General features: G+C 39.1%; 1 protein-coding gene across 1 annotated transcript in view; it reads right to left on the bottom strand.

Moving 5' to 3' along the window:
• Positions 1-27,935, bottom strand: part of LOC126481063 (tetratricopeptide repeat protein 37) — a 158,445-nt gene that overhangs the window by 18,311 nt on the left and 112,199 nt on the right. The window contains exons 13-16 of the mRNA XM_050104546.1: positions 19,360-19,574; positions 18,587-18,774; positions 17,902-18,121; positions 1,908-2,177 (exon numbers count right to left, since the gene is read on the bottom strand). Of these exons, the coding sequence (XP_049960503.1) occupies positions 1,908-2,177; positions 17,902-18,121; positions 18,587-18,774; positions 19,360-19,574 (893 nt within the window). The remainder of the gene's footprint in view (positions 1-1,907; positions 2,178-17,901; positions 18,122-18,586; positions 18,775-19,359; positions 19,575-27,935) is intronic.

Genomic DNA, 27,935 nt, shown 5'->3' with positions numbered 1-27,935 from the left:
GCAGTAGCAGATAAGGAGCATATAGTCGTCTACAATAAGCAGTTATGAGTCAAAGGACATGATAGAGAATCTGTAGCTAAAAAGGGAATGAGGCAGGGTTGTAGCCTATTTCCCATGTAATTCAATCTGTAGATCAAGCAATCTGTGATGGAAATGAAGACAAAATGGAAAGGGAATTAAATTTCTGGGAGAGGAAATAAGAACTTGAGGTATGATGATGACACTGTAATTCTATCAAGAGATGGCAAATTAGTCGTTAAATGGAATGGACAGTGTCTTGAAAACAGCCTATAAGGTGATACTAAGGGAATTAAACTAGGAAATGAGACACTAATGGAATGTTGCCAAATTAAATCATGAGAGGCTGTGGGAATTAGGTTATGAAATGAGTCACTAAATTAGTAGGTGAGTATTGCATTTGAGGAGCAAAATAACTGATAAGGGTGCAAGTGAGGAGGATATAAAATGCAGACTGGCAATAGCAAGTAAAGCATTTCTGGAAAAAAGAGGAATTTGTTAACCTTTAATATCAGTTTAGCTGTTAGCTAGTCTTTTCCAAAGGTATTTGTGTGGGATGGATGAGAATAGAAGATTTTACAATGTGAAGCTACAGAAGCATGCTGAAGATTAAATGGGAAATTCAAATAACAAAGAGATACTGAACGCTATTGTTGAAAAATTGAAATACACTGCACAACTTAACAAAAGGAAGGGATCTCTCTGCAGGGCACATTTTGAGACATCAAAGAACTATCAGTTTGGTAATGGAGAGAGAAAGAGAGAGAGAGAGAGAGAGAGAGAGAGAGAGAGAGTGTGTGTCTAATGAGCAATATATCAGGTATGAGGACAAAATAAAATCGAGATCAGTCCAATAACCACTGCCAGCTAGATGAGGATAGGTATTAAAAACTTAAGGATTTGTAATGCATTTTGACTACCCTAAAAAGTATTTCATTAGGTTGTGGTACATGCACCTTAAACCTTTCAGTTTTGGCAATGGGTTATAATGTGGAAAAACAGCGTTCCTGTCTGATGCAGCAGAACTGGTATGTGTAATGAACACTGCCATAATCTCCTCCTTACCATCAGAAGACAAATTAAAATTGAGTGGTGATGATTTATAAACCAGTAAACCCCCAATTCTTTAAAGAATGAAATTCCCATGTACAAAATGCCTGATGATTTTACAAATGAGTTAAATATTTGCATTTATCAAGTAAGCAAGAAAAATTTAGGAAAGGTTTGAAATTATGCTTAAAGTTTGCTGGAAGTCACTAGGTGTTCTCATTATGAAAAACTGGATGAATACAAACTGAGTAATTTGCACTCCATTTTATACAAAAGTTAGTTTTTCATGCATCTAAATGCTTACGATGTCATATCTCTTCAACTATATGTTGTATGTTGTACATTAATATTTTTTGCAAGTACATTCAGTGGTATATGTGTATACTATCTGCAAACTGTGGTGTGAAGAGAGTTAGTAGTAAAGAAGTAACAAATTAAAACACCATGCCTGATGCTGGAGTCTGACTGCATGAACAGCAAAAGTGTAGCAAGCAATAACATTTTTTCCTTTTGTAATTTTGTGGGGGGTGTCAGTGAGAAAAAGTTTTGAAAAGGTAAGAAAATATGTGAAAGTTGGTTGCAAATCATTAAGCATTCTCACATTACCTCGAAACAAACAGTTTCTAACTGTACTACTTGTCTTATTATGTTAAACTTTAACATAATATTATGCCTCTTAATGATTAGATTAGGAGAGTATTTTAACTTTTTAAATTCAGTCAATAATTATGAGAAATACTGAAAATCGTATTTTTGTTGCTGTTATGCTGCAACTGGCACTAGGTTCTGGGATAGTGTTTCAGTAATACAAATGCCCTGATAATAGACTTTTTTGTTACCTTTGAAATAAGCAACAGCCAATCCACACTGTGTCTTGAATGTAGCTTTCTTCACTTGTAAGTATGATTTGATTGCTGCGTCATATTGCTGTAGCTGTACCAAAACCCTTCCATAATTGGCAAAAACTATGTCTCGCTTTTCATCACCTTCCTCAGATTCAAGCAGCTGCAAAGCCTTACAAAATGCAGCAGCTGCAGTCCCGTACAACTGCTGTCTTTCCATCAGCAGACCAAGCATATTAAGTGCACATGCATCTTTTGGTATCACACCTATAAAAAAAGAAAGATTTTTTTTTAGGTCAAGTGTAGTAGTTGTTGAGGAACCAAATTTTTCTGAAGAGGTTCTACAATTAAAACCAAATACAATTCTTACAACACCCTTCTGTATCCTGAAAATACTGTCGCTGTAAGTTGAGTTTCACCAAAACAGGCTCCCAAGCTTATTAATGAATGGGAAGATGCAGAATAAACCAGTTTCTTCATTTATACATCATCTCCTACTAGATGAACTAAGATGCTGTATTAATTATAGGCTTGAGAAATGACTTGCATTATATTTCACTCATTTTCATGCACATTACTTCAAGATCTTATAAAATTGGTAATTTTTTATACAGAAGGCTTTGGATTGCTGTGTCATAAAGGTTAAATAACGTGTTTGTATTGGTAGCACTGTCAGAAACAGTATCGTATCATTTTGTGGTATAAACATGCACTGTATGTTGAAGTGCTAATGTTTTTCCGAGGAAAAGTGATGAATAAATTGGTAAATCTCTCAAAAAGTAAAGTATGATACCAAAATGAAGTGTTTTTTTAAGAAACTTGGGTTTCATGGTAATAGATTTTTGAATAAAGGGAAACACTGTGTTCAATTTGTGGCATGTGATGTTACAGACAATGAAATACAGGCAAACTTGTCAGTATCTAGAGAAACACCCATAAGTGCTTCGAAGATTAAAATAAAACTTTGTGATACACAGTTTTCTCGAAACGAAAGTGATGTAAATGGTAGGATAGGTTATATTCTGATAGATTTACACGTTCTAACAAGGGTGTTAGGTGAATGTGTATGTTGTAAAATATGTGGAGGGCCAGTTAGTTTAAATGAAGACAGTGAGGTATCAAATGGACTAACCAGGAAAGTTATCATTAATTGTGCCAACTGTAAATATACTCAGTCATTTTGGAATTCTGATAAGTGTAAAGATAATTATTTTTAAGTAAATGTTAGGTGGTTTTATGGATTGAGAGTGACTGGCAAAGGATACACTACAGCAGAAACAATGTATGCTTTGGTTAATATGCCACGTCCACCTTGTAAAATTGAGAAGTGTGCACAATTTATTGGAGCTGCTGTGGAACCTGTTGCATGTAAGTCAATGAAAGGGGCTACAAATGAAGCTGATGAAATAAATGATGGTATATTCAACATACCAGTTGCTTTTGATGGCACTTGGCAGAAGTGTGGCTACAGTTCTAAGAATTCTGTTGCTATGGTGACCAGTGTGGATACTGGAAAGGTAATAGATTTCCATATTTTAACCAAACATTGTTATAAGTGTAAATCAGGGAATGAAGAAGGGCATATCTGTGACAGAAATAATGAAGGAACAAGAGGTGGCATGGAGGCCTCTGCAGCTATTGAAATTTTTAGTTGATCTGTGAACGAAAGGGGAGTGTGTTACACTAAGTTCTTAGGTGATGGAGACTCAAAAGCATATAACAGTGTAGCAGCCACTCAGCCTTATAGTGAGAAGATTATCACAAAACTGGAATGTGTTGGTCATGTCCAGAAGAGGATGGGCACCAGATTGAGGAAGTTGAAACAAAGTTTGAGACACAAGAAACTTTCTGATGGTAACACCATAAGAGGCAGGCTGACAGACAAAATGATTGATGAACTACAGCAGTATTATGGGATGGCCATTAGAAATAATACTGAGGATTTGTTGAAACTGAAGCAGGCAGTACGGGCTACCTTCTTCCACCAACTGTCAACTGATGAAAAAGCAGTACACCACCTTTGCTCTCCTGGACCTGATTCATGGCGCAATTACCGCAATGCCCAGTACTCAAACAGTTCATACAGCCATAAACATTCCATCCCAGCAGCAGTCATGGATATCATAAAACCTATTTACAGAGACCTGGAAAATCCTGAAGTACTGAAGAAGTGTCTGCATGGTCAGACTCAAAGTCCCAATGTGTCAGTCACTAATCTTATATGGACTCGCTTACCAAAAAATGTTTTTGTTGGAATGAAGAGTGGAGGGTCAGTGATGCTGTTATTGCTTTTAACCTAGATAACCCTGACGTCCTTCTGGAAGGACGACGTAACTCACTGTTGAAATTATTTATTTTTGCGAATAACGCATTGTTGCAACGGACTGTGATGCATTGTAAACAACACCAACAACATCAACATAAGCCATGTGACAGTGTGTAAGCTATCTGACACTATGGTAGAAATCAGTAATTAAGTCTATACGGAATGTAGTAAAAGAAAAGATTGAACAACAGGCCACAAAACAGTATAACATCACTACTGATTTAAATGAAAGGGCTATAAATGATCAGTCACAGGCAGCAGGCATGTTTAAGAATCACTTTTTAAATCTAATAGTAATATAAGAACAACAGGTAAAGAGAAAAATCAAAGCAGTATGTCGACAAAGCATCTCATATAAATTTCAATCATATGGATGTTTCACCCACTTCTTCTGAAATTAAGATAATTATATATTCTTCCAAAAATAAAAGCTTGCCTGGATTTGTTAGTGTTTCCAACCAAATACTGAGGACTTATTTCTCTATAATAAGTGCAGTCTTTTCTGAAGTAGGTAATGCATTGCCAACTTAATGCATTTTTGCAGAGAGATTGAAATATGCTCTTGTCAAACACCTCTTTAGGAAAGGCTACATCAAACAATGAAAATTACAGATCTCTCTCTCTCTCTCTCTCTCTCTCTCTCTCTCTCTCTCTCTCTCTCTCTCACACACACACACACACACACACACACACACACACACACACACACGACCACCATCCCTGGCAGCTTGGACTGGATGCCACTGTCACATAGAAAGATACCAGTAATCTGGAGCGGGCGGGAAAGGGGAAGGGATAGCAGGGTATGGGTGGGGGGAGAGTAAAGGGCTGTCTGTCACAGTGTTGGGAGGTTGTGTGGCAGCAGAGATGGGGGGTGAGTATGAGGAGTGAAAAAGGAGAGGGGTAGGGAGGGGTAAAGATGGTTGGGTGCATCAACAGGGGGTCGCACACAAAAAGTGTGGGAAACAGGAATAGGGAGGAGGTGATAGCATAGAGGGGTGTGGAAACTGTTGAGTGGAGAGTCTGGGGAAGTTGAGGATGGGATAATTTTGGGAGCAGAGAATGTGTTCTAAGGATAACTCCCACCTGCGCAGTTCAGAAAAGCTGGTGTTGGAGGGGAGGATCCAGATGGCTCGGGCAGTGAAGCAGCCACTGAAGTCAAGCATGTTACGTTCAGCTACATGTTGTACCACAGGATGGTCTACTTTCCTTTTAGCCGTAGTTTGGCAGTGGCCGTTCATACTGTTGGATGGCTGGTTGGTAGTCACACCAATATAAAGCTGTGCGATGATTGCAGCGAAGCTGGTAATGCCATGGCTGCATTTACAGGTGGTCTGGCCTTTGATGGGGTAGCATAAGCCTGTCAGGACTTGAATAGGAAGTGCTGGGTGGAAGGATCGGGAAGGTATTACACCTGGGTCTTCCACAGGGATATGATTCCTGTGGCAATTGGTTGGCATTGGGAGTGGCATAGGGATAGACTAAAATGTTGTGGAGGTTGGGTGGGCAACAGAATGCCACTTTAGGGATGGTAGGAAGCACCTTTAGTAGGATGACCATCATTTCAGGGTATGATGATAGATATTCAAAGCACTCACAAAGAATGTGGTTTGGTAGTTCCAGTTCGGCATGGTAGTGGGTGACAATGGGAGCACTTCCTTGTAGCTGGTTCTTGGGGGTAGTGGGAGGATTGCAGCTGTGAAGGCAAATGCCATGGGAGATCTGTTTTTGGACTACGTTTGGGGATAAAGCCTCTCTGTGAAGGCCTTGGTGAGACTCTTAGCATACAGCATATTGGGCAAGGGAGTTCTCTTCACTGATGGCCCCAGGTGACCAGGCTGTATGGAAGGGATTTTTCGGTGTGGAATGGATCACAGCTGTCGAAATGCAGATACTGCTGGCGGTTGGTGGGTTTAATATGGATGAGGTGTGAATGGAGCCATCAGACACGAGGAGATCAATGTCCAAGAAGGTGACATGCTGGATTGACAAGGACCAGGAGAAGTGGATGGGAGAGAAGGTGTTCAGGTTATCAAGGAATGAATATAGGGTGTCTTGGCCCTGAGTCCACATCATGCAGATATTATCAATGAACCTAAACCAGGCTAAAGGTTTGGTGTTTTGGGAGACTAGGAAGGTCTCCCCTAGATGCCCTATGAACAAGTTAGCATCGGATGATGCCACGTGGTTATCTACAGCTGTGCTGGAGATTTATTTGTATACCTTCCCATCAAAGGAGAACTAGTCGTGGATTAGGATGAAGCTAGTAAGGTGTATGAGTAATGATGTGGTTGGTTAGGAGTCTGAAGACGTTTGGAAATATGGTTTTCAACAGAGGTATGATCATGGGCATGAGGGATGTTGATATATAGGGAAGTGGCATCAATGGTGATGAGTACGGATCCAAGAGATAAAGAGGTGGGGTGGTGGAGGATTGGTGAAGGAAGTAGTTGGTATTTTGACATGGGAGGCTACATTATGGGCAATTGGTTGAAGATGTTGCTCAATGAGGTTCAAATTTTTTCAGTGGGGGCACAATAACCAGCTAAAATGGAATGTCCAGGACTGTTGGGTTAGTGAATTTTGGGGAGCTTGTAGAAGGTGGGTGTGTGGGGCGTCATAGGGGTGAGGAGTGAAACGGATTCAGGGGAGAGGTTCTGGGCTGGGCCAGAGACTTTAAGCAGGGATTGGCATTTATGTTGGACTTATGGGATAGGATCATTACGGCAGAGTGTATAGGTGGAGAAGTCAGAGAATTGGCAGAGGCCTTTCATCAGTTAGTCACTGTGTCATAACAACAGTGGTGAACCTTTGTCTGCATGTAGGATGATTATGTCTGGATTTGTTTTGATATTGTTTATGGCTCTCCTTTCTTGTGCTGAAAGGTTGATGCTCTGAGGAAACAATCTGAGGAAGGATGGTGAGGACAAGTTGGAGGTAAGGAATTCCTGGAAAGTGACCAGGGGTGGTTAGGTCGGAGGAGAGTTGAACACAGTTGAATGGTGGTATGAACTGGAAGAAACGGGGTTCAGTGTTGGAATTATGTTGGTTTTGTTTGTAGGAACTGGAGGCCAAGAAGTGTTTTCACTGCAGGAATTGGAAAAGAGAGAGTAACTCATTGACAAGTCCAACAAGGTTAAATTTGGGTGTAGGGTTGAAGGTCAAGCCTTTGGATAGGGCTGGAACTTATATGTGGCTGAGGATTTTGATGGAGAGGTTAACAACAGTGTTCCAGGATTGTCTCAGCTCTAGATTTAATGAGGTGTTGTTAGAGAATTTTGGGGATTGTGGCAAGTCAAAAATGTCAGCTAGGCAGGATCTGGGTGCTATGAGGGGTTGATGAGGAGGAACACTGCGCGTAGGACAGGGGTTAGTCTGTGGTACTCCAAGGTAGTAGTAGGATGTCAGCAGATTGGAGGTGGTGTCCTGGAACTCTCTTGTACATGCTGGAGAGCAAGGAATTCAATGTCAACAGTGTAACTATGTAGTAGGGATTGCACAGTAGCAGTATCTTGTGGAGGGAGCAGAGATGGTTCTGGGGTGCCTGTGCCATGGAGAGGTCTTCCTGCAGTACCAGGTTTGTGAGGGACAGGGACTGACGGAATCTGAAAAGGTGAAGGTTACTATAAAAGGAGGGTGGGACCTAGTAAAAGGAACTTTTATGGTTGTGCCATTGGGGGGTGGGGGATGATTCCGTGGTTTTGGGAGCATTTAAGAAACAGGATGAGTGACTGGGTTTTAGCCAGGGAAAGGGATATTTTTCTGAACTGGTGTAGAACGATGGAGCAGGAGGTCCGTTGTGGCAGGGATGCCATAGGAGAAACAGGAAGGATGCAGAAATGGGCAAAAGACGGTGTTGGATGGTTGTGAGGGGAGCTGGATAAGAGAAAAGACACAAACAAAACACATAAAGACACACAAAGACACACAAAAACAAGCAAAGATATACAAGAACATGTAAAATATGCAAAAATATGTGAAATATGCAAAAATATGTAAATATATACAAAAATGCATTAAACTGTGTGAAGTCATATAAAAATATGCACAAATACATTAAAAAGTATATAAAAGCATGGGAAAACGACACAGATGAGGTATGGGAGTATGCATGTGTTGGGATGTGGGAAGAGAGGGGGAAGGGGGAGCAGTTAGATCGAGGATTGCAAGTTCATGTGGCTCAGGTAGGTGAGGAAAATAAAATGCTAAAATATGTAAGGGTATCAGAGGAAGTGGGATCAACAGGAACAAATATAATTATCAGTAGGAAGAATTTGGGGCATCATGTGCTGCATCAGCAATCTGCACAGTCAAGAAGCCATGTATTGTATGTGAACAAGATCAGTGTGGCTCAGAAGTGCATGCTGTTTGGAATGCAGTGAATAAACACAGGAAAGAAGAAAAAGGATGAACACTGAGAAGAGTAATGCTACAGAGAACAGTAACAAAGGAAAGCATTAAAGGGTTTTGGGATGGAAGAAAATCTGTTAGGCAACATCAAACAATGGAAACCCCAGATTAGAATATCAACAATATAAGGAAAAGATAGATTACTACATACCATAAAAATGACACATTAAATTGCCGACAGGCACAACAAAAAGACACTTACACATCAGATTTTGGCCAAAGCCTTTGTCAGAAAAGGAAACACACACACATTCATTCACACAAGAAAGCACTCCTCATGGACACATGACTGCCATCTTAGTCAGCTCGGACCAGAATGCAACTGTTACAGAAAGATAGCAGCAATCTGGAGGGGGCGGAAAAGGGGAAGGGATAGCAGAGTAAGGTGGGGGAGGGGGGGGGGGAGCACAGCACTGTCTGTCACAGTGTTGGGAGGCTGTGGGGCAGGGGAGAGGGGAGGGGGATGATGAGTGAAATAGGAGAGGAGGGGGAAGGGGAAAAATGGATGGGTGCATCAGCAAAGTGCAGCACAGAAAAAGGATGGGAGGTAAGAATAGGGAGGGGGTGATAGGACAGTGGGGATGGGGACAGTAAGTTACTGTAGGCTGAGGCTGGGATAATTCTGGGGGTGTAGAATGTGCAGTTCAGAAAAGCTCGTGGTGGAGGGGAGGATCCAGATGGCTTGGGTAGTGAAGCAGTCAGTGAAGACAAGGATGTTATGTTCAGCTACATGTTGTGTCATAGGGTAGTCTACTTTTCTTTTCGACACAGTTTGGCAGTAGTTGTTCACCTTCATTTTTCAAAATCTTTGAGAAGGTTGTGTATTCGAGAATAGTACCCACCTGAATAACAATAGTACCCTCAGTAAATCACAGTTTGGATCTCAGAAGAGTTGCTCAACTGAGAATACTATTTACATGCTCACACACCAAAGTTTGCACTTTTCAGCACACCAATGAATATGTTGTTGTTGAAATTAGGTTTTATTCATCTTATAGTAACATCTTTTCATTTCAAAAATTCAGACCATTTGGATTTTTTGAAGTTCCATCTAGGCTTTGTATAGGAGAGTATGATGGGTATGAACAGTCCTACATGGAGAATTACCGGATGACACTGTCTGGTGAGAATCTGTTTAGTACTCTGCAGTGCACCTCACTGGGCATGTTGGGTTGTGGAATAATTTCTATTTTTATAATATGTACAAGTTTATGGTTACAAATTACTTAACTCACATCTGTTTCTTTTCCTTAAAAAAAATCTATATGGTCAGCAAGTAGCCATATTTACATATGAATGTGCAATATTATGTGAAAATAAAATGAATCATTCCACATAATTATATTAATTGCACAAATGAGTCATGCAACATGAAACTAACATCCACTGATGAATAAAAGCCTGCTCAGATTTTATGATGTGTTACAGTCTTCAACTATACTTACTCATTAGGTCATTATCATCTTTTCTCATCTCTTAGAATCCAGAAAAGTTCTTTTTTGCTCTCCCCTACCATCCATTTGCCTGGTTGCATGTTCTGCCTACCTTCATTTCACTTCCATTACAGCCATATTTACTTCTATTGCAATCTGTTCCCTGATAATTTCCAGCATGCATCTCTCCACTGTTTACTGAGAAACTCTTAGTTTTTGAATGGTTTTTCCATTAAAGGTTTGTGTTTCACTGTCATCCATCAAAACTGTTAATATACGATGTTTGTAAAATTTCTGTTTTGGAGCCATTTTAAAAACTTGGTTTAGTTTACAAAAAATATTCTCCTGGTCATTTTTTCTTTTCTGCATATGTATTTTTCTGTTCATCCAATCAGTGCCTACCTAGTCATATCCTTCAGCAGTCCTAATTACGAAAGCTTATCAAGTGTTTTTTTTTTTTACTTAATTTGATGTGTTGACTGTACATTATTTTAACCTAATTATAGTTGATATACAGGCCTACTTTAAAACTTCCTTGATTAAATACTTCCATTCATTACTGAAGTTTACTTGCACTAGAAGCAGACAGTGCAATATCATCAAAAAACCAAGGTGGGTCTGATTCTCTCCATCAACACATATTCCATTCAATTTAAGGATTTGAAAACGTCCTCTAGGAGTGCTGACAATAAACTTTGTATACAGGATTTATCTGCCAGACTCATTGTTCAGTTATGAATTTCTGACCATTCTGATGAAATCTGACAGAAACTCCAGCAGTGATGTATATATTCTTCAGGAAACTAAAATACGTCAAATTAAAGCCTTATTTCTTTGGGCTGTTAATACATATCAGTCAAAAACACTCTCAAAATCTATGAATTACAGACTAACTGGTAATTCATTGCTTTGTTCTACAAATTTGTTCATGACTTTATAATGGTCCATAGAGCTGTCTCCACTTCTAAAGCCAATTCTTCTTTTGCATGATCAAAGTCTAACATTTTTCTCTGTCAAGCTGCTAATAATTTTAAAGAATATCTTGTACGTTACCAACAGGAGAATGGTTAGTCCATAGCTTTTTATGTCTTATCTGGCTCCTCTCTCATAAACTAGAATAATTTCAGCATTGTTCCTGTTTTGGGGAATCATCTTCCTCATTATGTATCATATAAATGATTTTTCCACTTCCTTTTGCATTACGTTTCCTCCAGCTTTCATAATTTCAATATAATCTGGTACTTCTCCTTTCTTCATAGCTTTACACGCCTAGTCTACCATTATGTCTGGAATGACATTATAGTTACATATGGCCCTAACCAATCAGCCACCATCATATTGCATGGGAAATCTGTTTCTGGGTTAAATTTCAAGGGTAATACCTATTTATGAATGCCTTAAAAATATATTTAGCATACTTCAAATCTTAAGGAGGCCTTCACAGACAGGCATTACCCTCCAAACAAAGTTTGTACACAGGTATCTTGTGCTACATCCACACAAGCCCCTAATCCTTCAAAATCCCCATGAACCAGCTGAAATAATACTCGCCTCATAACCCATATTATCTTTGTAAGGGACAACTTACCTACAACCTATGCCAGGGATCTGAGTATCTATCACCTTGCACTGAAATAAGGAACATCTTTCCGACCTCTCCCGAAACTATATTCTGACATCTGCCCCAATTATGGTCCATACCTAAGCTGCATGTAATTCAATTCACTGCCACATAGATCAAATTCCTGTGGAAGCCCCCGATGTCCCAAGCACCCACCCAGCACTTGCTGTTCCATCACTGGTATATTTTATCTTATCAGAGGCAGGGCAAACTAAGGAAACAAAGTCGTGTCATATATCAACATTTACCGTAACTTTTGCATGGTATTTTATGCTGGCTAATTGTTAATAAAATGACCATCCAAGTCAATGATCACAGCCAAATAGTAGCCAAGAGCAAAGTTAACCACGCAGTGGCATAAAATGCAGCTGAGCACTATATGCTCAACCTCGACAGGAGCTTCACATATGGAAACCCCCTCCCACCAATATCAATGTCTTAATACATCTCCTCACTGTTGCCAGGATGTAAACTGAAATCTTCCTCCGATGTAACTTTCAACCTCATAACCTTCTGGCTTCCAACTCTGCTAGTCCCTATCCCACCCAACTTCCACTCCTGACTCCAAGCTTCCCACTTTGTTTGATTGATCTACATCCACACATTTTTGTCCCTTGTCCTCAGGATCCCTCTTCCTCATATTACAACATGCCAACCTCCCCCCCCCCCCCCAAACTCATTGTACGCCATGTGAAATTTCTCCTATCTGCGCCAGAGTGAGCTCACTAGTGCCACATTTCAATCCCATTCCATTGCTGCTCCTCCCTCCCAGCTGTCAGTCTCCTTCTCCTCACCCATCCAGGCTCACTTACTACTTTACTTACTGTTAGGACTGTGGATATGACAAATAAAAGTCATGGATTATGTTTACAAAATCACTGTATCTATTCAAAATAGCCTCCCCCAGAATCAAAGCACAGCTGAAATCATTTTAAAAGTGTTTTGAAACAGCCACTGTAGTCTTCCGCTGGAGTTGCATTTAGTACTGCAGTACAATTTTCTTGGCCTTTCTTAATTGCATCATAACAGTATCCTTTCATTGCCAACTTGAGGAATAACCAGAAGTCGGCTGTGGCCAAATACAGTGGGTAATCCAGGACTGTGATCCATTTGCTGGCCAAAAACTCATGCTTGCACAATCTTCGCTTTGTGGCTAGTGTGTCAACACGGTGGAGCAACCAGGAAGCAGCCTCTAGGTATTCGGGTCGAATTTGATGAATGCTTGCCTACAAATGCTGGAGTGCTCAAAAAATTTGATGTTGCTTCACTGCTCCACTGCCATTTTCTGATGAAAGTCAGACAGGTCATGTTACATTTGTGGTCAGGCTGACTGCTGCAGCAATGCTAGTGCTTTGATTTTCAACACAGCTATTTTTGACATTTCAAGGATCGTAACACCACAACTCACCAGGAGACAGCACTGCAGTTTGGAATTTCACACAAGGACTCCTAATGGAATTGTGACATACTGTGAATATATTTGTCAAACAATTAACACCTAAAACAGGGGCAGCCAAGAATTCAGCTTGCGAGTAGTGCTCCAGTATGAATGCCATGGCCCTCAATTTGGCTGCATATTTTCCCCACCACCATGGCATGCGAAGGGGGAAGAGGACATGGACATGAGAAGGGGGAAGAGGGGAAACTGAACAAGCTGTGTTTAAATGACAATGCAGGTGCACTGTATACAATTTGGTTTTATATTTCACATTTCTCAACAACACCGATCCAAAGAAAACACATTTTCAGTAAATTTAATTATTTTTGGCACACTGAAGAAATCTCTTCATCTGGTATAAACTTTTGGCATATAGACAGATGCATACAGTTTCAAAGATTTTTGCACTCAGGTTGCCACTTAATCGGGACTCATTTATTTTCATAATAAAAAAAAAGGTGTTTCACACACTTATGTTGACCGAAATATTTTAGGACTTTAGCAGCCTCATGACGGGGAGGTGGAAAAATGTGAACACGGTTGCTTTCAAATGAAGTGTCAAACAGTACGAGAAAAAGCTCAAAAAAAAAAATGTGTAAGACTGATAGTGTCCTCAAAATGTTTAGGAAACTACTCTTAATTCTTTCAAGGCCACAATGAATTCCTCAAACCTCATGTTTTCTTTAACACCACTCAGCTAAGGGGACTAGATAGACTGTGTCTGTCAGAATTTGTCCCTTCTACAATGTGATTTTCTTTCTAAACACATCTCCACCAAATCAGAAATAAGTTGCTCCCTACCTTGCCATGTCTTACAGTAGGCAGTGTGCAGTCAAGTCCACCTAATGTTCTAATTTTCATTCCTGCACTTCTTTTGCCTTCATAAATTCAACAACAGCAGGTTTTAAATTGAAAATTGTTCAAAGAATGCCCCTTGACTTACGCAACAAACTTTGCTGTAATACAATATATGAAGTCTCCATACACTTTGTTCGATTCCATACTAAACTGTTGCAACTGATAGTGGAGTACCGTATTTACTCGAATGTAAGCCGCACTCGAATCTAAGCCACACCTGAAATCAAGGAAAAAAATGTTGCCGAATCTAAGCCGCTCCTGAAATTTGAGACTCGAAATTCAAGGTGAGAGAAAAGTTTTAGACCGCCCCACCAAATAGAAACAAAGTTGGTCCATTGTAACGTGAAACACAATTGAGGTCGAATGGATGAAGATACAGCTACAGTAGTTTGGTTCGAGTCGTAAGCTTAACAGTTGAGCTTTACCAAGTAGCCATTGCTATGTGTCAGGCACTCCATCCGTATTTATATGGGTACCCTTCCTTTTTCACGTGCTTTGTCTGGTTTGAATCGACTGCTTATTTTGCTTTGATCTGATAAGTGCCATTCTCTTTGTTATAGGTGTTTACGTCACTCTCAGCTGAAAATGCATTATTGTACAATAACATGTACAAACATGCCTTGTTTGTCGCATTCTGATAACAAGTGTTTACGGCCTGCCGCCACTCGCAGCGTGGCTTGCTTAGTGCGCGCTACCGCCGCTTACAATAAAAAAAAGAGGAATTATCTCATTAGCAAAACAATGGCAAGAGACTGCTATTTGTTGTTACTTACACTGCTGCTTTCTCCGATAATGATCAACAAGAACCAAATAATAGCTGCGTATGATAGATGTTCTGAACGAGAGTTTAGCGAAAATTTTTCTCCATTTGAAAATCTTTGCAGACGCCTCTTTAGTACATTACATTCTGCACAGAAATTAGAGTCATCTTAGATTAAAAAATTTAGTCAGCTGCCGTGCTTCATTTCTGACTGTATCACTATTCAGCATAAGAATAATACGAATATAAACATGACATGATATGTATATTCATCCGCGTTTGCTGTTGTTTTGGTCCAGTTTCGTAGTTTATTAGGCAGACAGGATTTAAATGAGATAGCATCAAACACGAAAGAATACATAGCATAATGTTTACGTTCTTCTACCTTTTTGTTTAATTTATTTACTGACGCACAGGTTTTGGCGCCAGTATTTATCTTTGTGCCTGCAAAGCATACCTGTGTTGCGCTACATATATTTGATGGCAGAAGTTAGTTGTGGCGACACCTACCAACATTTTTCAGAACTTCCGCTTATTTTGCACTCGATTCTAAGCCACAGGCGGTTTGTTGGATTACAAAAGCCGGAAAAAAAAAGTGCGGCTTAGATTCGAGTAAATGCGGTAATGTGTGTGACATCTGAAATTTTACTATTTGTACAATCGACTTCACACCCTCCATGCCCACAAATTTATCACAAAGAGCTTTTTAATGTATAGAACAAGGAATATATACTGTCAATTGATGTAACTTTTTTTGCTCTTTCATTGTCTAAATTCTATCTGCACGATACTGTAATGACACTTCATAGCAAATTCAATACCCGTTGATTAAAAAACTAGATAATACACACATCAAAAAATGTTTTGCATCACCCCGGCTCCCAGAACTCCAGAAGACAAACGTTGACTGTGGATATCTTATCACAGACACAGTCCCTTTGACTGTTCAGAGATGTCACTAAGCCCACCCAAAGATCTAAACAATCATACATGAGCAGCACCTATTAGATGGAGGGGGAGAGGGGGGTCCGACAGCTGATCAGTCCCAGTCATTCCGCCAGTAAAGAAAAAAATGGCTCTGAGCACTATGGGACTTAACTGCTTTGGTCATCAGTCCCCTAGAACTTAGAACTAACCTAAGGACATCACACACATCCATGCCCGAGGCAGGATTCGAACCCACGACCGTAGCGGTCGCGCGGTTCCAGACTGTAGCGCCTAGAACTGCTCAGCCACTCCGGCTGGCCCACCAGTAAAGAGGTACATGGTTTCCGTTGTCTGTAGTTCAACCATGCCTAGACGGTCAACACTGCCATTCGATTGCATCTGCTTTGTTACTTTGTGTCAGGAAGGGCTCTCAACAAGGGAAGTGTCCAGGGGTCTCAGAGTGAACAAAAGCAATGTTGTTCGGACATGGAGGAGATAAGAGACAGGAACTGTTGATGACATGCCTCACTCAGGCTGCCCAAGGGCTACTACTGCAGTGGACGACCAATACCTACGGATTATGGCTCAGAGGAACCTTGACTGCAATGCCACCACGTATAATAATGCTTTTCGTGCAGCCACTGGACCTCATGTTACGACTCAAACTGAGTGCAATAGGCTGCATGATGCGCAACTTCACTCCTGACACCCATGGCAAGGTCCATCTTTGCAACCATGTTGCAACCATGACACCATGCAGGACGGTACAGGTGGGCCCAACAACGTGCCGAATGGACCGCTCAGGACTGGCATCACGTTCTCTTCACCGATGAGTGTCGCATACGCCTTCAACCAGACAATCATCGAAGATGTGTTTGAAGGCAACCTGGTCACGCTGAATGCCTTAGACCCACTGTCCAGCGAGTGCAGCAAGGTGGAGGTTACCTGCTGTTTTGGGGTGGCATTATGTGGGGCTGACATATGCCACTGGTGGTCATAGAAGGTGCTGTAACTGCTGCACAATATGTGAATGTCATCCTCTGACCGACAGTGCAACCATATCGGCAGCATGTTGGCGAGGCATTCGTCTTCATGGACAACAATTTGCGCCCACATCGTGCACATCTTGTGAATGGCTTCCTTCAGGATAATGACATCGCTCGACTGGAGTGGCCAGCATGTTCTCCAGACATGAACCCTATCCAACAAGCCTGGGATAGATTGAAAAGGGCTGTTTATGGACGAGGTGGCCCACCAACCACTCTGAGGGATCTATGCCGAATCGCCGTAGAGGAGTGGGACAATCTGGACCAACAGTGCCTTGATGAATTTGTGAATAGTATGCCATGACAAATACAGTCATGCATCAATGCAAGAGGACGTGCTACTGGGTATTAGAGGTACCGGTGTGTACAGCAATCTGTACCACCACCTCTGAAGGTGTCTGTGTATGGTGGCACAACATGCAATGTATGGTTTTCATGAGCAATAAAAAGGGCGGAAATGATGTTTATGTTGATATCTATTCCAATTTTCTGTACAGGTTCCAGAACTCTTGGAACTGAGGTGATGCAAAACTTTTTTTGATGTGTGTAGGTACTGAGAATTCTCATCCCTCTCTTCTGTCATTCCCATTCATTTGAAAAGGCTTGTGCCAATAGATTGTCAGACTGCTTCTTTTTGTGCAAACAACCACTGGACCTAAAAACACTGTTCATAGCACAAACAAATAGCAATGGGTAAATGGCATTGACACCACAATTCTGTCAAACTGAGGAAAGTTGTGCCAACCAAAAAATGCACCTCACAATACTAAATGAAATGTCACTCTGTACTGGGTATCTTTGGGAAGTATTGACAAAAGCTGAGACAAGCAGAGCTGCGCTCCGCACATTCAGCTCACGAGTGATTTGGCGAGCCATGGCTGGTCTGACCTACAGTATACAAAACATGGTTACCTTTATTCCTTACTATGAGATACTGTCAAAGAAGCAGATCACAGTAAACACAAAACAAAACATTATGTTCTTCCCCTAAGGTACAATAATAAGGCTATTTGAAAACATAATCAAACAAATTTTGAGAACTGAACAATAATGGTCAGTGTGAAGTCCTCAGAGAATTTTATAGTTCGCTTCAGTTTGTATCTGTGAATATGTGACTGTGCCTTAAAATGTTATGTTAAGCTATAACACAACTTTCACAAAGGGCAACTTACCAGTGTACCACATCATAGAATCACCCGCTACAGGTACAGCATGCATTTTCTCTACACTGTAAATGTAATGTGCATCTTTCTGATGAGTTTTTGTGTTTAGTAATGTAGAGCAAACCCAATGGGCATAGCCCAAGCAACTCTCAGGGTGTACTCCAAGCACAGTTGTGTGTCTGAAAAGATCCATTGCTTCCTGGACATCTACAGTTTCTGCTATGAGAGCCTGCAAAAAAATAACTTATTTTCAGAAATATTTGTTTCAAGTTCATTGACTACAGCAAATATATGTGCCTGTCACCAGAAAACCAAACCAGAAGTTGTAAAGCTCATGCATTTGAAATGAGAATCTGTTATATGAAAACTATAATTTTATGATTTAACTCAGGTTTTCTAGAGCATTTTCAGAACCGAGAGTCTGAATCTTCTGAATTATGAGAAACTTAAATTAAACAATTGTTTACAAGCATAATCTGCTTAGAAAGGCTCTTATAAAACTTCTGCGAGCCATAAAAATGCTGTGATTGCATCCACCATGTTGTTCAAGGTTCCCTCCACCAGATAGAGCTGAAATTGAACACTCAATATTTTTTCCACCAATATTATGTTTATTCCTCTTCCTGTAAAATCTTGCAACTTGAGGAATGGTTTTGTCAGGACAGTCACATACATACACAACTGATCATTTTACCTGGCCAATCCAGCATTCCACATACTCTGGATCCGCCCTTTGAGCTTTACCAAATGCTCTGTTTGCAAGCTTTATTTCTCCGAGGCATAAATAGAGTGTCCCCAAGTTGGTCCATGGTACTGCATTGTTTTTCTCCAGCTCTATTGCTTTTATGAAGGAATGTTGTGCTAACTTCAAATTGTTTATTTCTGTGAAGAAATAAGATATGTTTCTGTCGAAATAACTTTCGTCAAATTTACACATAAAAAGTGACGTCACCACCATCTTAGATTTTACATAGAAATGCTACTTTACCATGTGTATTTTTATTCAACAATCACTATTTACAATAATGGAAAAAGTTACTTTCTACACCAGTAGTTTCTTTTTTACAATGTCCTGTGCAAAAATAGGAAATTTATAATCAAAGTACAGAAGTAAATAATTAAGTTCAACATTCACAAAATGTAACTGAATCAAACACAACAGTAAACTGAGCCTTGGACTAAATTTTGGCATAACTATCATCCATGTAACTAAGCTGTACACAAAAACGAATCATGTGGAAGCATCTTGAGAAGTGACGGTAATTATGGAACAAAAGGGGGAGGGCCAACTCATTTGTACAAAACCAGTACTGATAAAATTGAAGACAAAGCAATATTTTACAATTACCTTGCCAAAGTTTAATACAGGTTTGCTTCCTGCAACAGGACATACTAAATGCGTAACACTAAACACTCATTTGATGCAACACACTACCAATAATGTAAAAACATTTACTATCCACATACCAGGAGATGCTGCAACAACTCCAAGTAAATTCCAGTGCTGGCAATTTCTGGGACTCAGTGTAACACATTTCTTTGCAGCTTTGAGAGCCCAGTTTCGCAGCTGATTTTTGAGATTTCGCATAGCAGTATTTTCTGCTTGGTATTGGTAATTCACAGCTAGATCATGCCATATGAGATCACTATGTGGTGAGAGAGTCAATGCTCTGCAGTAACACCTGAATTAAAGATATCAATGATAAGACTTGCTGCATACTAAAACACAAACACAATACTTATGCAGTGCATCATATCTTGTCTAAACATAATTAAAACCCCTATAACATAAAAAAATAACAGAATGATCATTACAGAAGCTAATACAGGCTAATACAGTTTATCAACGAGTGCAAGGCATGGGCTTGAAAAAGTCTCACATCTTGATTTCTGTGTCAGTGATACCTTAATCCAGAGTGTGTGTGTGTGTGTTTGAATTTCTGATGTAATTCCCCAGTAATGATCATTTTTCTCACAGATATCACCTTGTAAGCTTAGTGTGGAATGGGGCTTTGGTATTCATTTCAAAGACTGAATTGCAAATGTGTACCACTGCCAATCATGAGAGCAGAGGTGTCGAGCTTTGTCAAAAGAGTGAAAATTGAAGTACCAAGAGTGAACATGGATGTACCAAGCTGCTAACAATATGCTGCCAAGAATTTTGATACTGAGTGAAGCTGATATCTATGCAGTACTGTGAAGATAGGAACAGTGTTGCAATCAGCAGCTTGAGACGACAAGTCCTTGATCAAACATTGAACATGCCACTGAAAAGAGTCACAGAAACTCTTTATTATCTCCCAGGTAAATTCAGGAAGTCCCTTAATAATCTGATCCTGTTGGAAGTATGTATTAATGACACTACAAGAAAGTATTACATTCTGAGCTTACTTTGTAGCTGTCGATCTGTGACAGCTTGCAGCTTTTACTACAACCCTTTCTTGCAGAGTGATCCAACAATTATCAATTTAGGAACACAGTTTCAGATAAATTCATCTGATAGAATGCTGTTCTACCTGGAACTACATTAAGCACATCCTCTTTGACAACAGTGCACAAAAAGGGAAGGCTCCAGTGACAAGTTAAAGAACTGTTATTCCTTCAACCCCAAAGGAATTGATGTTTAAAGTCTGGAAGAAAGAACTAGAAGAACATGCATTACATTTTCCACAGAGAAAACTGTTTTACATTCAGATGTGGGCAATGAATTTTTAATTTGTCACAGTTGTGACTCAAGCTTGTTAAGTTTTTTATTCTCATATCTGGTTTCAGACCCACCTAACTGCCATAAGGTCACAGTCATGAAGGCAATAAATATTTTGAATACCTCAACCACATAGCGGAAACATGTCTACCATAATTTTAAAATGTGTTTATTTGGTAACATCATTTTGGCTGTAGCATCTTAAGACAGACATAGTCTTCCTATGATCTTTCTACTCGGAAATTTTTAAGCTGGTCATCGAGAGTTAAGAGTAATACAATAAGCTTCACCCCAAGAAAGTGAGCAGAAATTAGTGAGCCATTGCAAACTAGTGACTCTCCATTATGACACACACACACACACACACACACACACACACACACACACACACACACACACTATCTTGGGCACTAAGGCCCAACTGCGACTCACTGGCCGTTACTGCCTGGATACAGCAGTTAGCTCTGTGTGTATGCGAGTAGTGCTCCCTTGAATGTGCGTGAGATTTTTAGTTCTCAAGAAAGTTTGAATATTTCTGGCACTCTTTTTTACTGTGCCTCAAAGCCTCCTCAATGCTGCGAGCAGTGAATATCTTTTCCATATTGTTGTTAATACCAAGTCAGCTGCAGAGTCTCCTACATTCCACATAATTGCTTGTACACCAATACAGTCAATATTCATTAGTCACTCAGGAGCTACAGAGCCATTACAGGTGCTAGCAAAGCAGTTTACAATGGATCACTCTGCAGCAAATACGAAGCTCTCCCAGGTATATTGAGCAACAAGCCCACTTGGTTGATCAATGAGACCAATATAATTTTTAAGTTGCTCAATCATGAAAAAGAAGTTCTGCAAATTTCATACAAAATTGGACAATGCATATTTTAATAATATACAGAAAAAATTTATTATTAGTCATTCATGAATAACACAAAATTATTTGTTCAAGTGATCGTTCATTTATGTGAATACAAATATTTATTCATTATTTAGCAATAAAGGAGTACACAAATAAAAGATAATTTTCAAATCCACAGATATGTATTCATCCAATTCTTTGTCATTTATAGCACTGAGGTACTTTTGGTTGCTTTTACATTAGTTCTCAGAAAATTTTTTTTAAACAATTTTTGAGCCATTTTATTTGACTTTGGAACATTTGCTATTATGCTATACAAAAAAATATGTTCCACATGTGCCGGACAGTGTAGTATAGTATTGTCTTTATTTCAGAATAACAACATCAGACCAAATAATTATCTCCTCCTGCAAAACAATGGAGAGGTTATCAATTCTGCAATAGTTCATGGCAGACAACTTCACTGTGGATTCTTGTCACTCTCCAGTTTTTGCACCCTTTTACATGGGGCCACATAGCATGGATCTAAAAGTCCATAATACACATTTTTTCACCTTGAAGAATATCCATGGCCTGAACATGTTATAAACTCTTATCAACTCTAATACAGTGTCTCTCACTAAATTTTCCAAAGTCAAGGTTACATGTAATGACATCAATTTATCTTGCATTGAATAAATTTATTTCATTGCACCATACACACTGTTCCATCTTGCAACATCAAGCCTACTGAGAGTTTGTCCTAAAACACTTCCTATTATTATTAGACATCCAGCAGCATTCCACAAACCATTGTATATCATACTGTTTTGTGATGCACTTCTGATAGTGATAAGTATCATAAATTTTCATCAGGTTTTTAAGAACATGGTTAGTATCACTTGAAGCGCGGAAGTTTAGTCTGAGCAGTGCAGTACCTTGAAAGTGTCTTGGTGACTGGATATTATTTTCTTCTAGACAACCATCTTCACCAACGCTGTCAATTAACTTCACTTTCAGCAGTCATAGCTTTGCTTTCCTCTGACTCCACTGATCTACTGATAGACATGCTAAACTCTTTAAGGACTTTTACAAAATTGTGTCCATTATCATTTACAGTTGCAATGACTATTTTTGAGTCTACACTGAATTCTCTGTGAATTTCATCTAGCATTGTGGCTACGTGATTGTAGATATGAACTCTTGAGAATACTAATATTTTGGATTGTCAGTAGAGATTATCATCAATTCAGTGGGCCTTGACTGCAAAAAAAACTTCTTTGCAGCTTCACAATTATGTCAGCAATTTATATATATATATATATATATATATATATATATATATATATATATATATATATATATATATATATAATGGAAGGAAACATTCCACGTGGGAAAAATTATATATAAAAACAAAGATGAGGTGACTTACCGAACAAAAGCGCTGGCAGGTTGATAGACACACAAACAAACACAAACATACACACAAAATTCAAGCTTTCGCAACAAGCTGTTGCCTCATCAGGAAAGAGGGAAGGAGAGGGGAAGACGAAATGTCTGCTTGTGTTTGTATGTGTGGATGGATATGTGCGTGTGTGCGAGTGTATACCTGTCCTTTTTTCCCCCCAAGGTAAGTCTTTCCGCTCCCGGGATTGGAATGACTCCTTACCCTCTCCCTAAAACCCACTTCCTTTCGTCTTCCCCTCTCCTTCCCTCTTTCCTGATGAGGCAACAGTTTGTTGCGAAAGCTTGAATTTTGTGTGTATGTTTGTGTGTCTATCGACCTGCCAGCGCTTTTGTTCGGTAAGTCACCTCATCTTTGTTTTTATATATATATATATATATATATATATATATATATATATATATATATATATATATATGCATTTGACATGCAGTAGTGCCTATTTCTCTGGTAAGTGTCCTTTGGCTAATTACATTTAAACTGTAATCTGAAATGTGTAGCATTTCAGTAAAAAATGGGTCTTCACAGCATTCAGTAGGACCATCGAATGGATCAAAACCTTAACAAGATAAATGTCAAATTTATCTTATGAAACATGGATGATTCATCATTATTTATGACTATGGCAGTTTTTAACTTTCCTCCAGTCTTGTTTCATCTAATTAGTGTAAGTTTGATATTAAATGGCTTGTTCTCCGTGTTTCCATTGTAAATGGTTAAAAAGTTTCATGGTGAATAAGCATTTCCATTAATCTGAACAATATTGGTTGGTTGGTTGGTTTTGGGGACGGAGACCAGACAGCGTAGTCATCGGTCTCATCGGATTAGGGAAGGATTGGGAAGGAAGTCGGCCGTGCCCTTTCAGAGGCACCATCCCGGCATTTGCCTGGAGTGATTTAGGGGAATCACAGAAAACCTAAATCAGGATGGCCGGATGCGGGATTGAACCGTCGTCCTCCCGAATGCGAGTTCAGTGTCTAACCACTGCGCCACCCCACTTGGTGGTGAACAATATTAGGCGATCAATTCTAATAAGTAGCCACAACACACATCTTATTCAGATTTTCAGTTTCAATTTTGTGAATGACACCATAGTTGTCTTTGACTGTAAAAGTTATTTGATTGCAGTATTGTAATTTCAAATGTAGGGCCATTATCAAGTGTGTAACTGTGTTTTAGCACATTTAAAAATTTAAAAATCTAAAAATCTTCTGACATGTATAGATGTTGCCACCATCTCTATATGTTGGGTCTTTTAATGTTGTTAACACGAAACATACCACATTACTACTCATGTACACTATCTTCTACATGACAACTGAGGTAGTTGGAGTGAAACTTAAAGTTTCAAGTCTGAAAAACTTACCAAAGAGAAGATCAATGATGACAGTGAATAATTTTCATCTAAACCACTTATCACCATTTTTGGAGATGTTAAATTTGAAGCATCTTGGTGTTGACTGTTACCACCCACAGATGCCTTACTCTTGTTCACTCATTTTGTAGAACTACAAACATGAGATAACTGTGTCGTCGTATAAAGTGGATCTGCACCTGTTAGCTTTAGCGGTCTTGGTATTGCAAATTAGTCTCTACTGGCTACATTTTTATCTTTGCCTAGTTACCTGCAATACTTCTACATGTTGGCAGAGGGAGAGAGGTAGGTAAGTAGGAGAGGAAGCACTGCCATGTGCAGGGATCTGTTGATCTACTGGGGGACTGAATTCTGGTAGTCTAGCACTTATACGCCATTAATTAAATGTTTATAAATCAGAAAGCTCATTGAGCCTCCTCAACAAACACTGATTGCGTGTGTCACAGTGCTCACTGAGAAATAGTAATAGTAATAATAGTAGTAATAGTAATAGTAATAATAATAATAATAATAATAATAATCAGGATAAAGTTGACATCGTACCAATTATACTATCAACTACAGGAGTCATACCACACAATATCCACCAGTACATCAATGCAATACAGTTACATCCAAACATATATATACAGCTACAGAAATCCGTAATTATTGATACATGTTCAATTACCCGAAAGTTCCTAAATGCAATATAACACATACCGTACATTTAAAGGAAGTGACGCTTGATGAAGGTCCGCGTCACTCCATTTTTAACCGGACTTAACGTCTGAGAAAGTGAAGATAAAAATAATAATAATATATACAATAACATTCCCGTGGAGGCCCGGGAAAAGAATAGGCCTCCGGTATGTTCTGCCAGTCGTAAAAGGCGACGAAAAGAACAAACCACCAATAGGGCTAACCCCCCTTTTAGTGTGATTAGTTGGTTCAGGACAGAACTAAAGAAGCCTTGGACAAGCGCCGTCATGGTCGGGGACGACGCTTGAACCCTATGCCCACCCACAATGGTAACGACACTGCTAGCCAACTGGAAAATGATTCAAATCCAAATAGAGGTGTTTTGCAGGATATGCTTCCTGCAACCACCCTAGAAGGAAAACAAAGACAGAGGATGAGATGGTCAGATGAAATTAATCGACACCTCATGTTCTGTTATTACCAAGCAACAAACCTAGGAACCAACACAACTGGATACAGATCACAAGTATACATAACATTTATTACCAGATACCCAGAATTAAAATTTTTAACAGAACAACGACTAGCTGATCAGATCCGTGTAATAGTCAAAAATAACAGGATACCCCAGTCAGAATTAGAAAACATCAAACAACAAGTACAACAAATGCTGGAACAACATAATGTGCAATCAGAAGAAGAAGAAAATACAGTAATGGACTCAAACATCCCAGAGCAAACAAACAAAGAACAACATGCATCAATTAAACAATCAGAGGAAAACGAAATCTTAAGACAGCCACCAGAACAAGCACAAATAGAACACGAAGTGACACACATGTTAGATATAGAAGAAAAATTTCAGCTGACATATATAGAATACAAAGACACAAATACAGACATTAGACCATTCTTCCATAGACCGCCAAATAACCCACAAGTCGAAACAACAATAAAAACTATCAACACAATCATACACAACAAAATAAATGAAAACACAACTATGGAAGAGTTACAACTACTGGTTTATATAGGAGCACTCACTACACTAAATATACACACTAGGCAGAGATCAGAACCAACAAACACACAGAAGAAACCCACAAAACCAGCATGGCAACACAGGCTGCAGATCAGAATAGAAAAACTGAGAAAAGGCATCGGACAGCTAACACAATTTATAAGAAATGAAATGCCAGGGAAAAAAAAAAAAAAAAAAAAAACGTAAAAGGTTAGGTAAAATCTCACAACAAGAAGCGATAGAGCAATTAGATGAAAAGAAGCAAAAATTACAAGCATTGGCCAAATGACTTAGAAGATACAAAAAAAGTGAAAATAGAAGGAAACAAAACCAAACATTCAACACAAACCAAAAGAAATTTTACCAGACAATAGATAACACACACATTAAAATAGACAATCCACCAAACATAGCAGACATGGAACACTTCTGGAGCAACATATGGCAAACCTGGTACAACATAACAGGCATGCACGGTGGATACAAGCAGAAACAGACACATACAAGATGGTACCACAAATGCCTGAAGTGATAATTATGCAACATGAAGTCACCCGAGCAATTAATTCTATGCACAATTGGAAAGCCCGTGGAAAAGATAAAATAGCAAATTTCTGGCTAAAGAAGTTCACCTCAACACATTCACATCTAACTAAATTACTTAACAGTTACATTGCAGACCCATACACAGTCACTGATACACTTACACATGGAATAACTTATCTGAAACCTAAAGATCAAGCAGACCCAGCAAAATATTGCCCCATAACATGCCTACCAACAATATACAAAATATTAACTTCAGTCATTACACAGAAATTAATGACGCATACAACACAGAACAAAATTATAAATGAAGAACAAAAAGGCTGCTGCAAAGGAGCACGAGGATGTAAAGAGCAACTGATAATAGATGCCAAGTTGACATATCAAGCTAAAACTAAACAAAGGTCGCTACACTATGCATACATTGATTACCAAAAAGCTTTTGATACAAAGTAGATCCTAAATTGATACAGTTCCTAAACATAGTAATGAAAAATTGGAAAACCACACTTAATATCCAAACAAATTCAAATAATATCACATCACAGCCAATACAGATTAAGCGTGGAATATACCAAGGAGACTCATTAAGTCCTTTCTGGTTCTGCCTTGCTCTGAACCCACTATCCAACATGCTAAATAATACAAATTATGGATACAATATTACTGGAACATACCAACACAAAATCACACATTTGCTATACATGGATGATCTAAAACTACTGGCAGCAACAAATCAATGACTCAACCAATTACTAAAGATAACAGAAGTATTTAGCGATGATATAAATATGTCTTTTGGAACAGACATATGCAAGAAAAATAGCATAGTCAAGGGAAAACACACTAAACAAGAAGATTACTTATTGGATAACCACAGTGACTGCATAGAAGTGATGGAAAAAACAGATGCCTATAAATATCTAAGATACAGACAAAAAATAGGAACAGATAATACAAATATTAAAGAGGAACTAAAAGAAAAATATAGACAAAGACTAACAAAAATACTGAAAACAGAATTGACAGCAAGAAACAAGACAAAAGCTATAAATACTTATGCTATACCAATACTGACCTACTCATTTGGAGTAGTGAAATGGAGTAACACAGGCCTAGAAGCACTCAATACACTTACACGATCACAATGCTAGAAATATGGAATACATCACATACATTCAGCAACAGAAAGATTCACATTAAGCAGAAAGGAAGGAGGAAGGGAATTTATCGACATAAAAAACCTACATTATGGACAGGTACACAACTTAAGAAAATTCTTTATAGAACGAGCAGGTACTAGCAAAATACACAAAGCAATCACTCCTATAAATACATCGGCTACACCATTGCAATTTCATAACCACTTCTACAACCCTTTAGATCACATAACATCAACAGATACGAAAA

This window comes from Schistocerca serialis, chromosome 5 (assembly GCF_023864345.2).
Source record: "Schistocerca serialis cubense isolate TAMUIC-IGC-003099 chromosome 5, iqSchSeri2.2, whole genome shotgun sequence".
NCBI classification, from domain to species: Eukaryota; Metazoa; Arthropoda; class Insecta; order Orthoptera; family Acrididae; genus Schistocerca; species Schistocerca serialis.
Note: the sequence above shows the minus strand (reverse complement) of the source record. Positions and strands in the feature narration are given on the sequence as shown.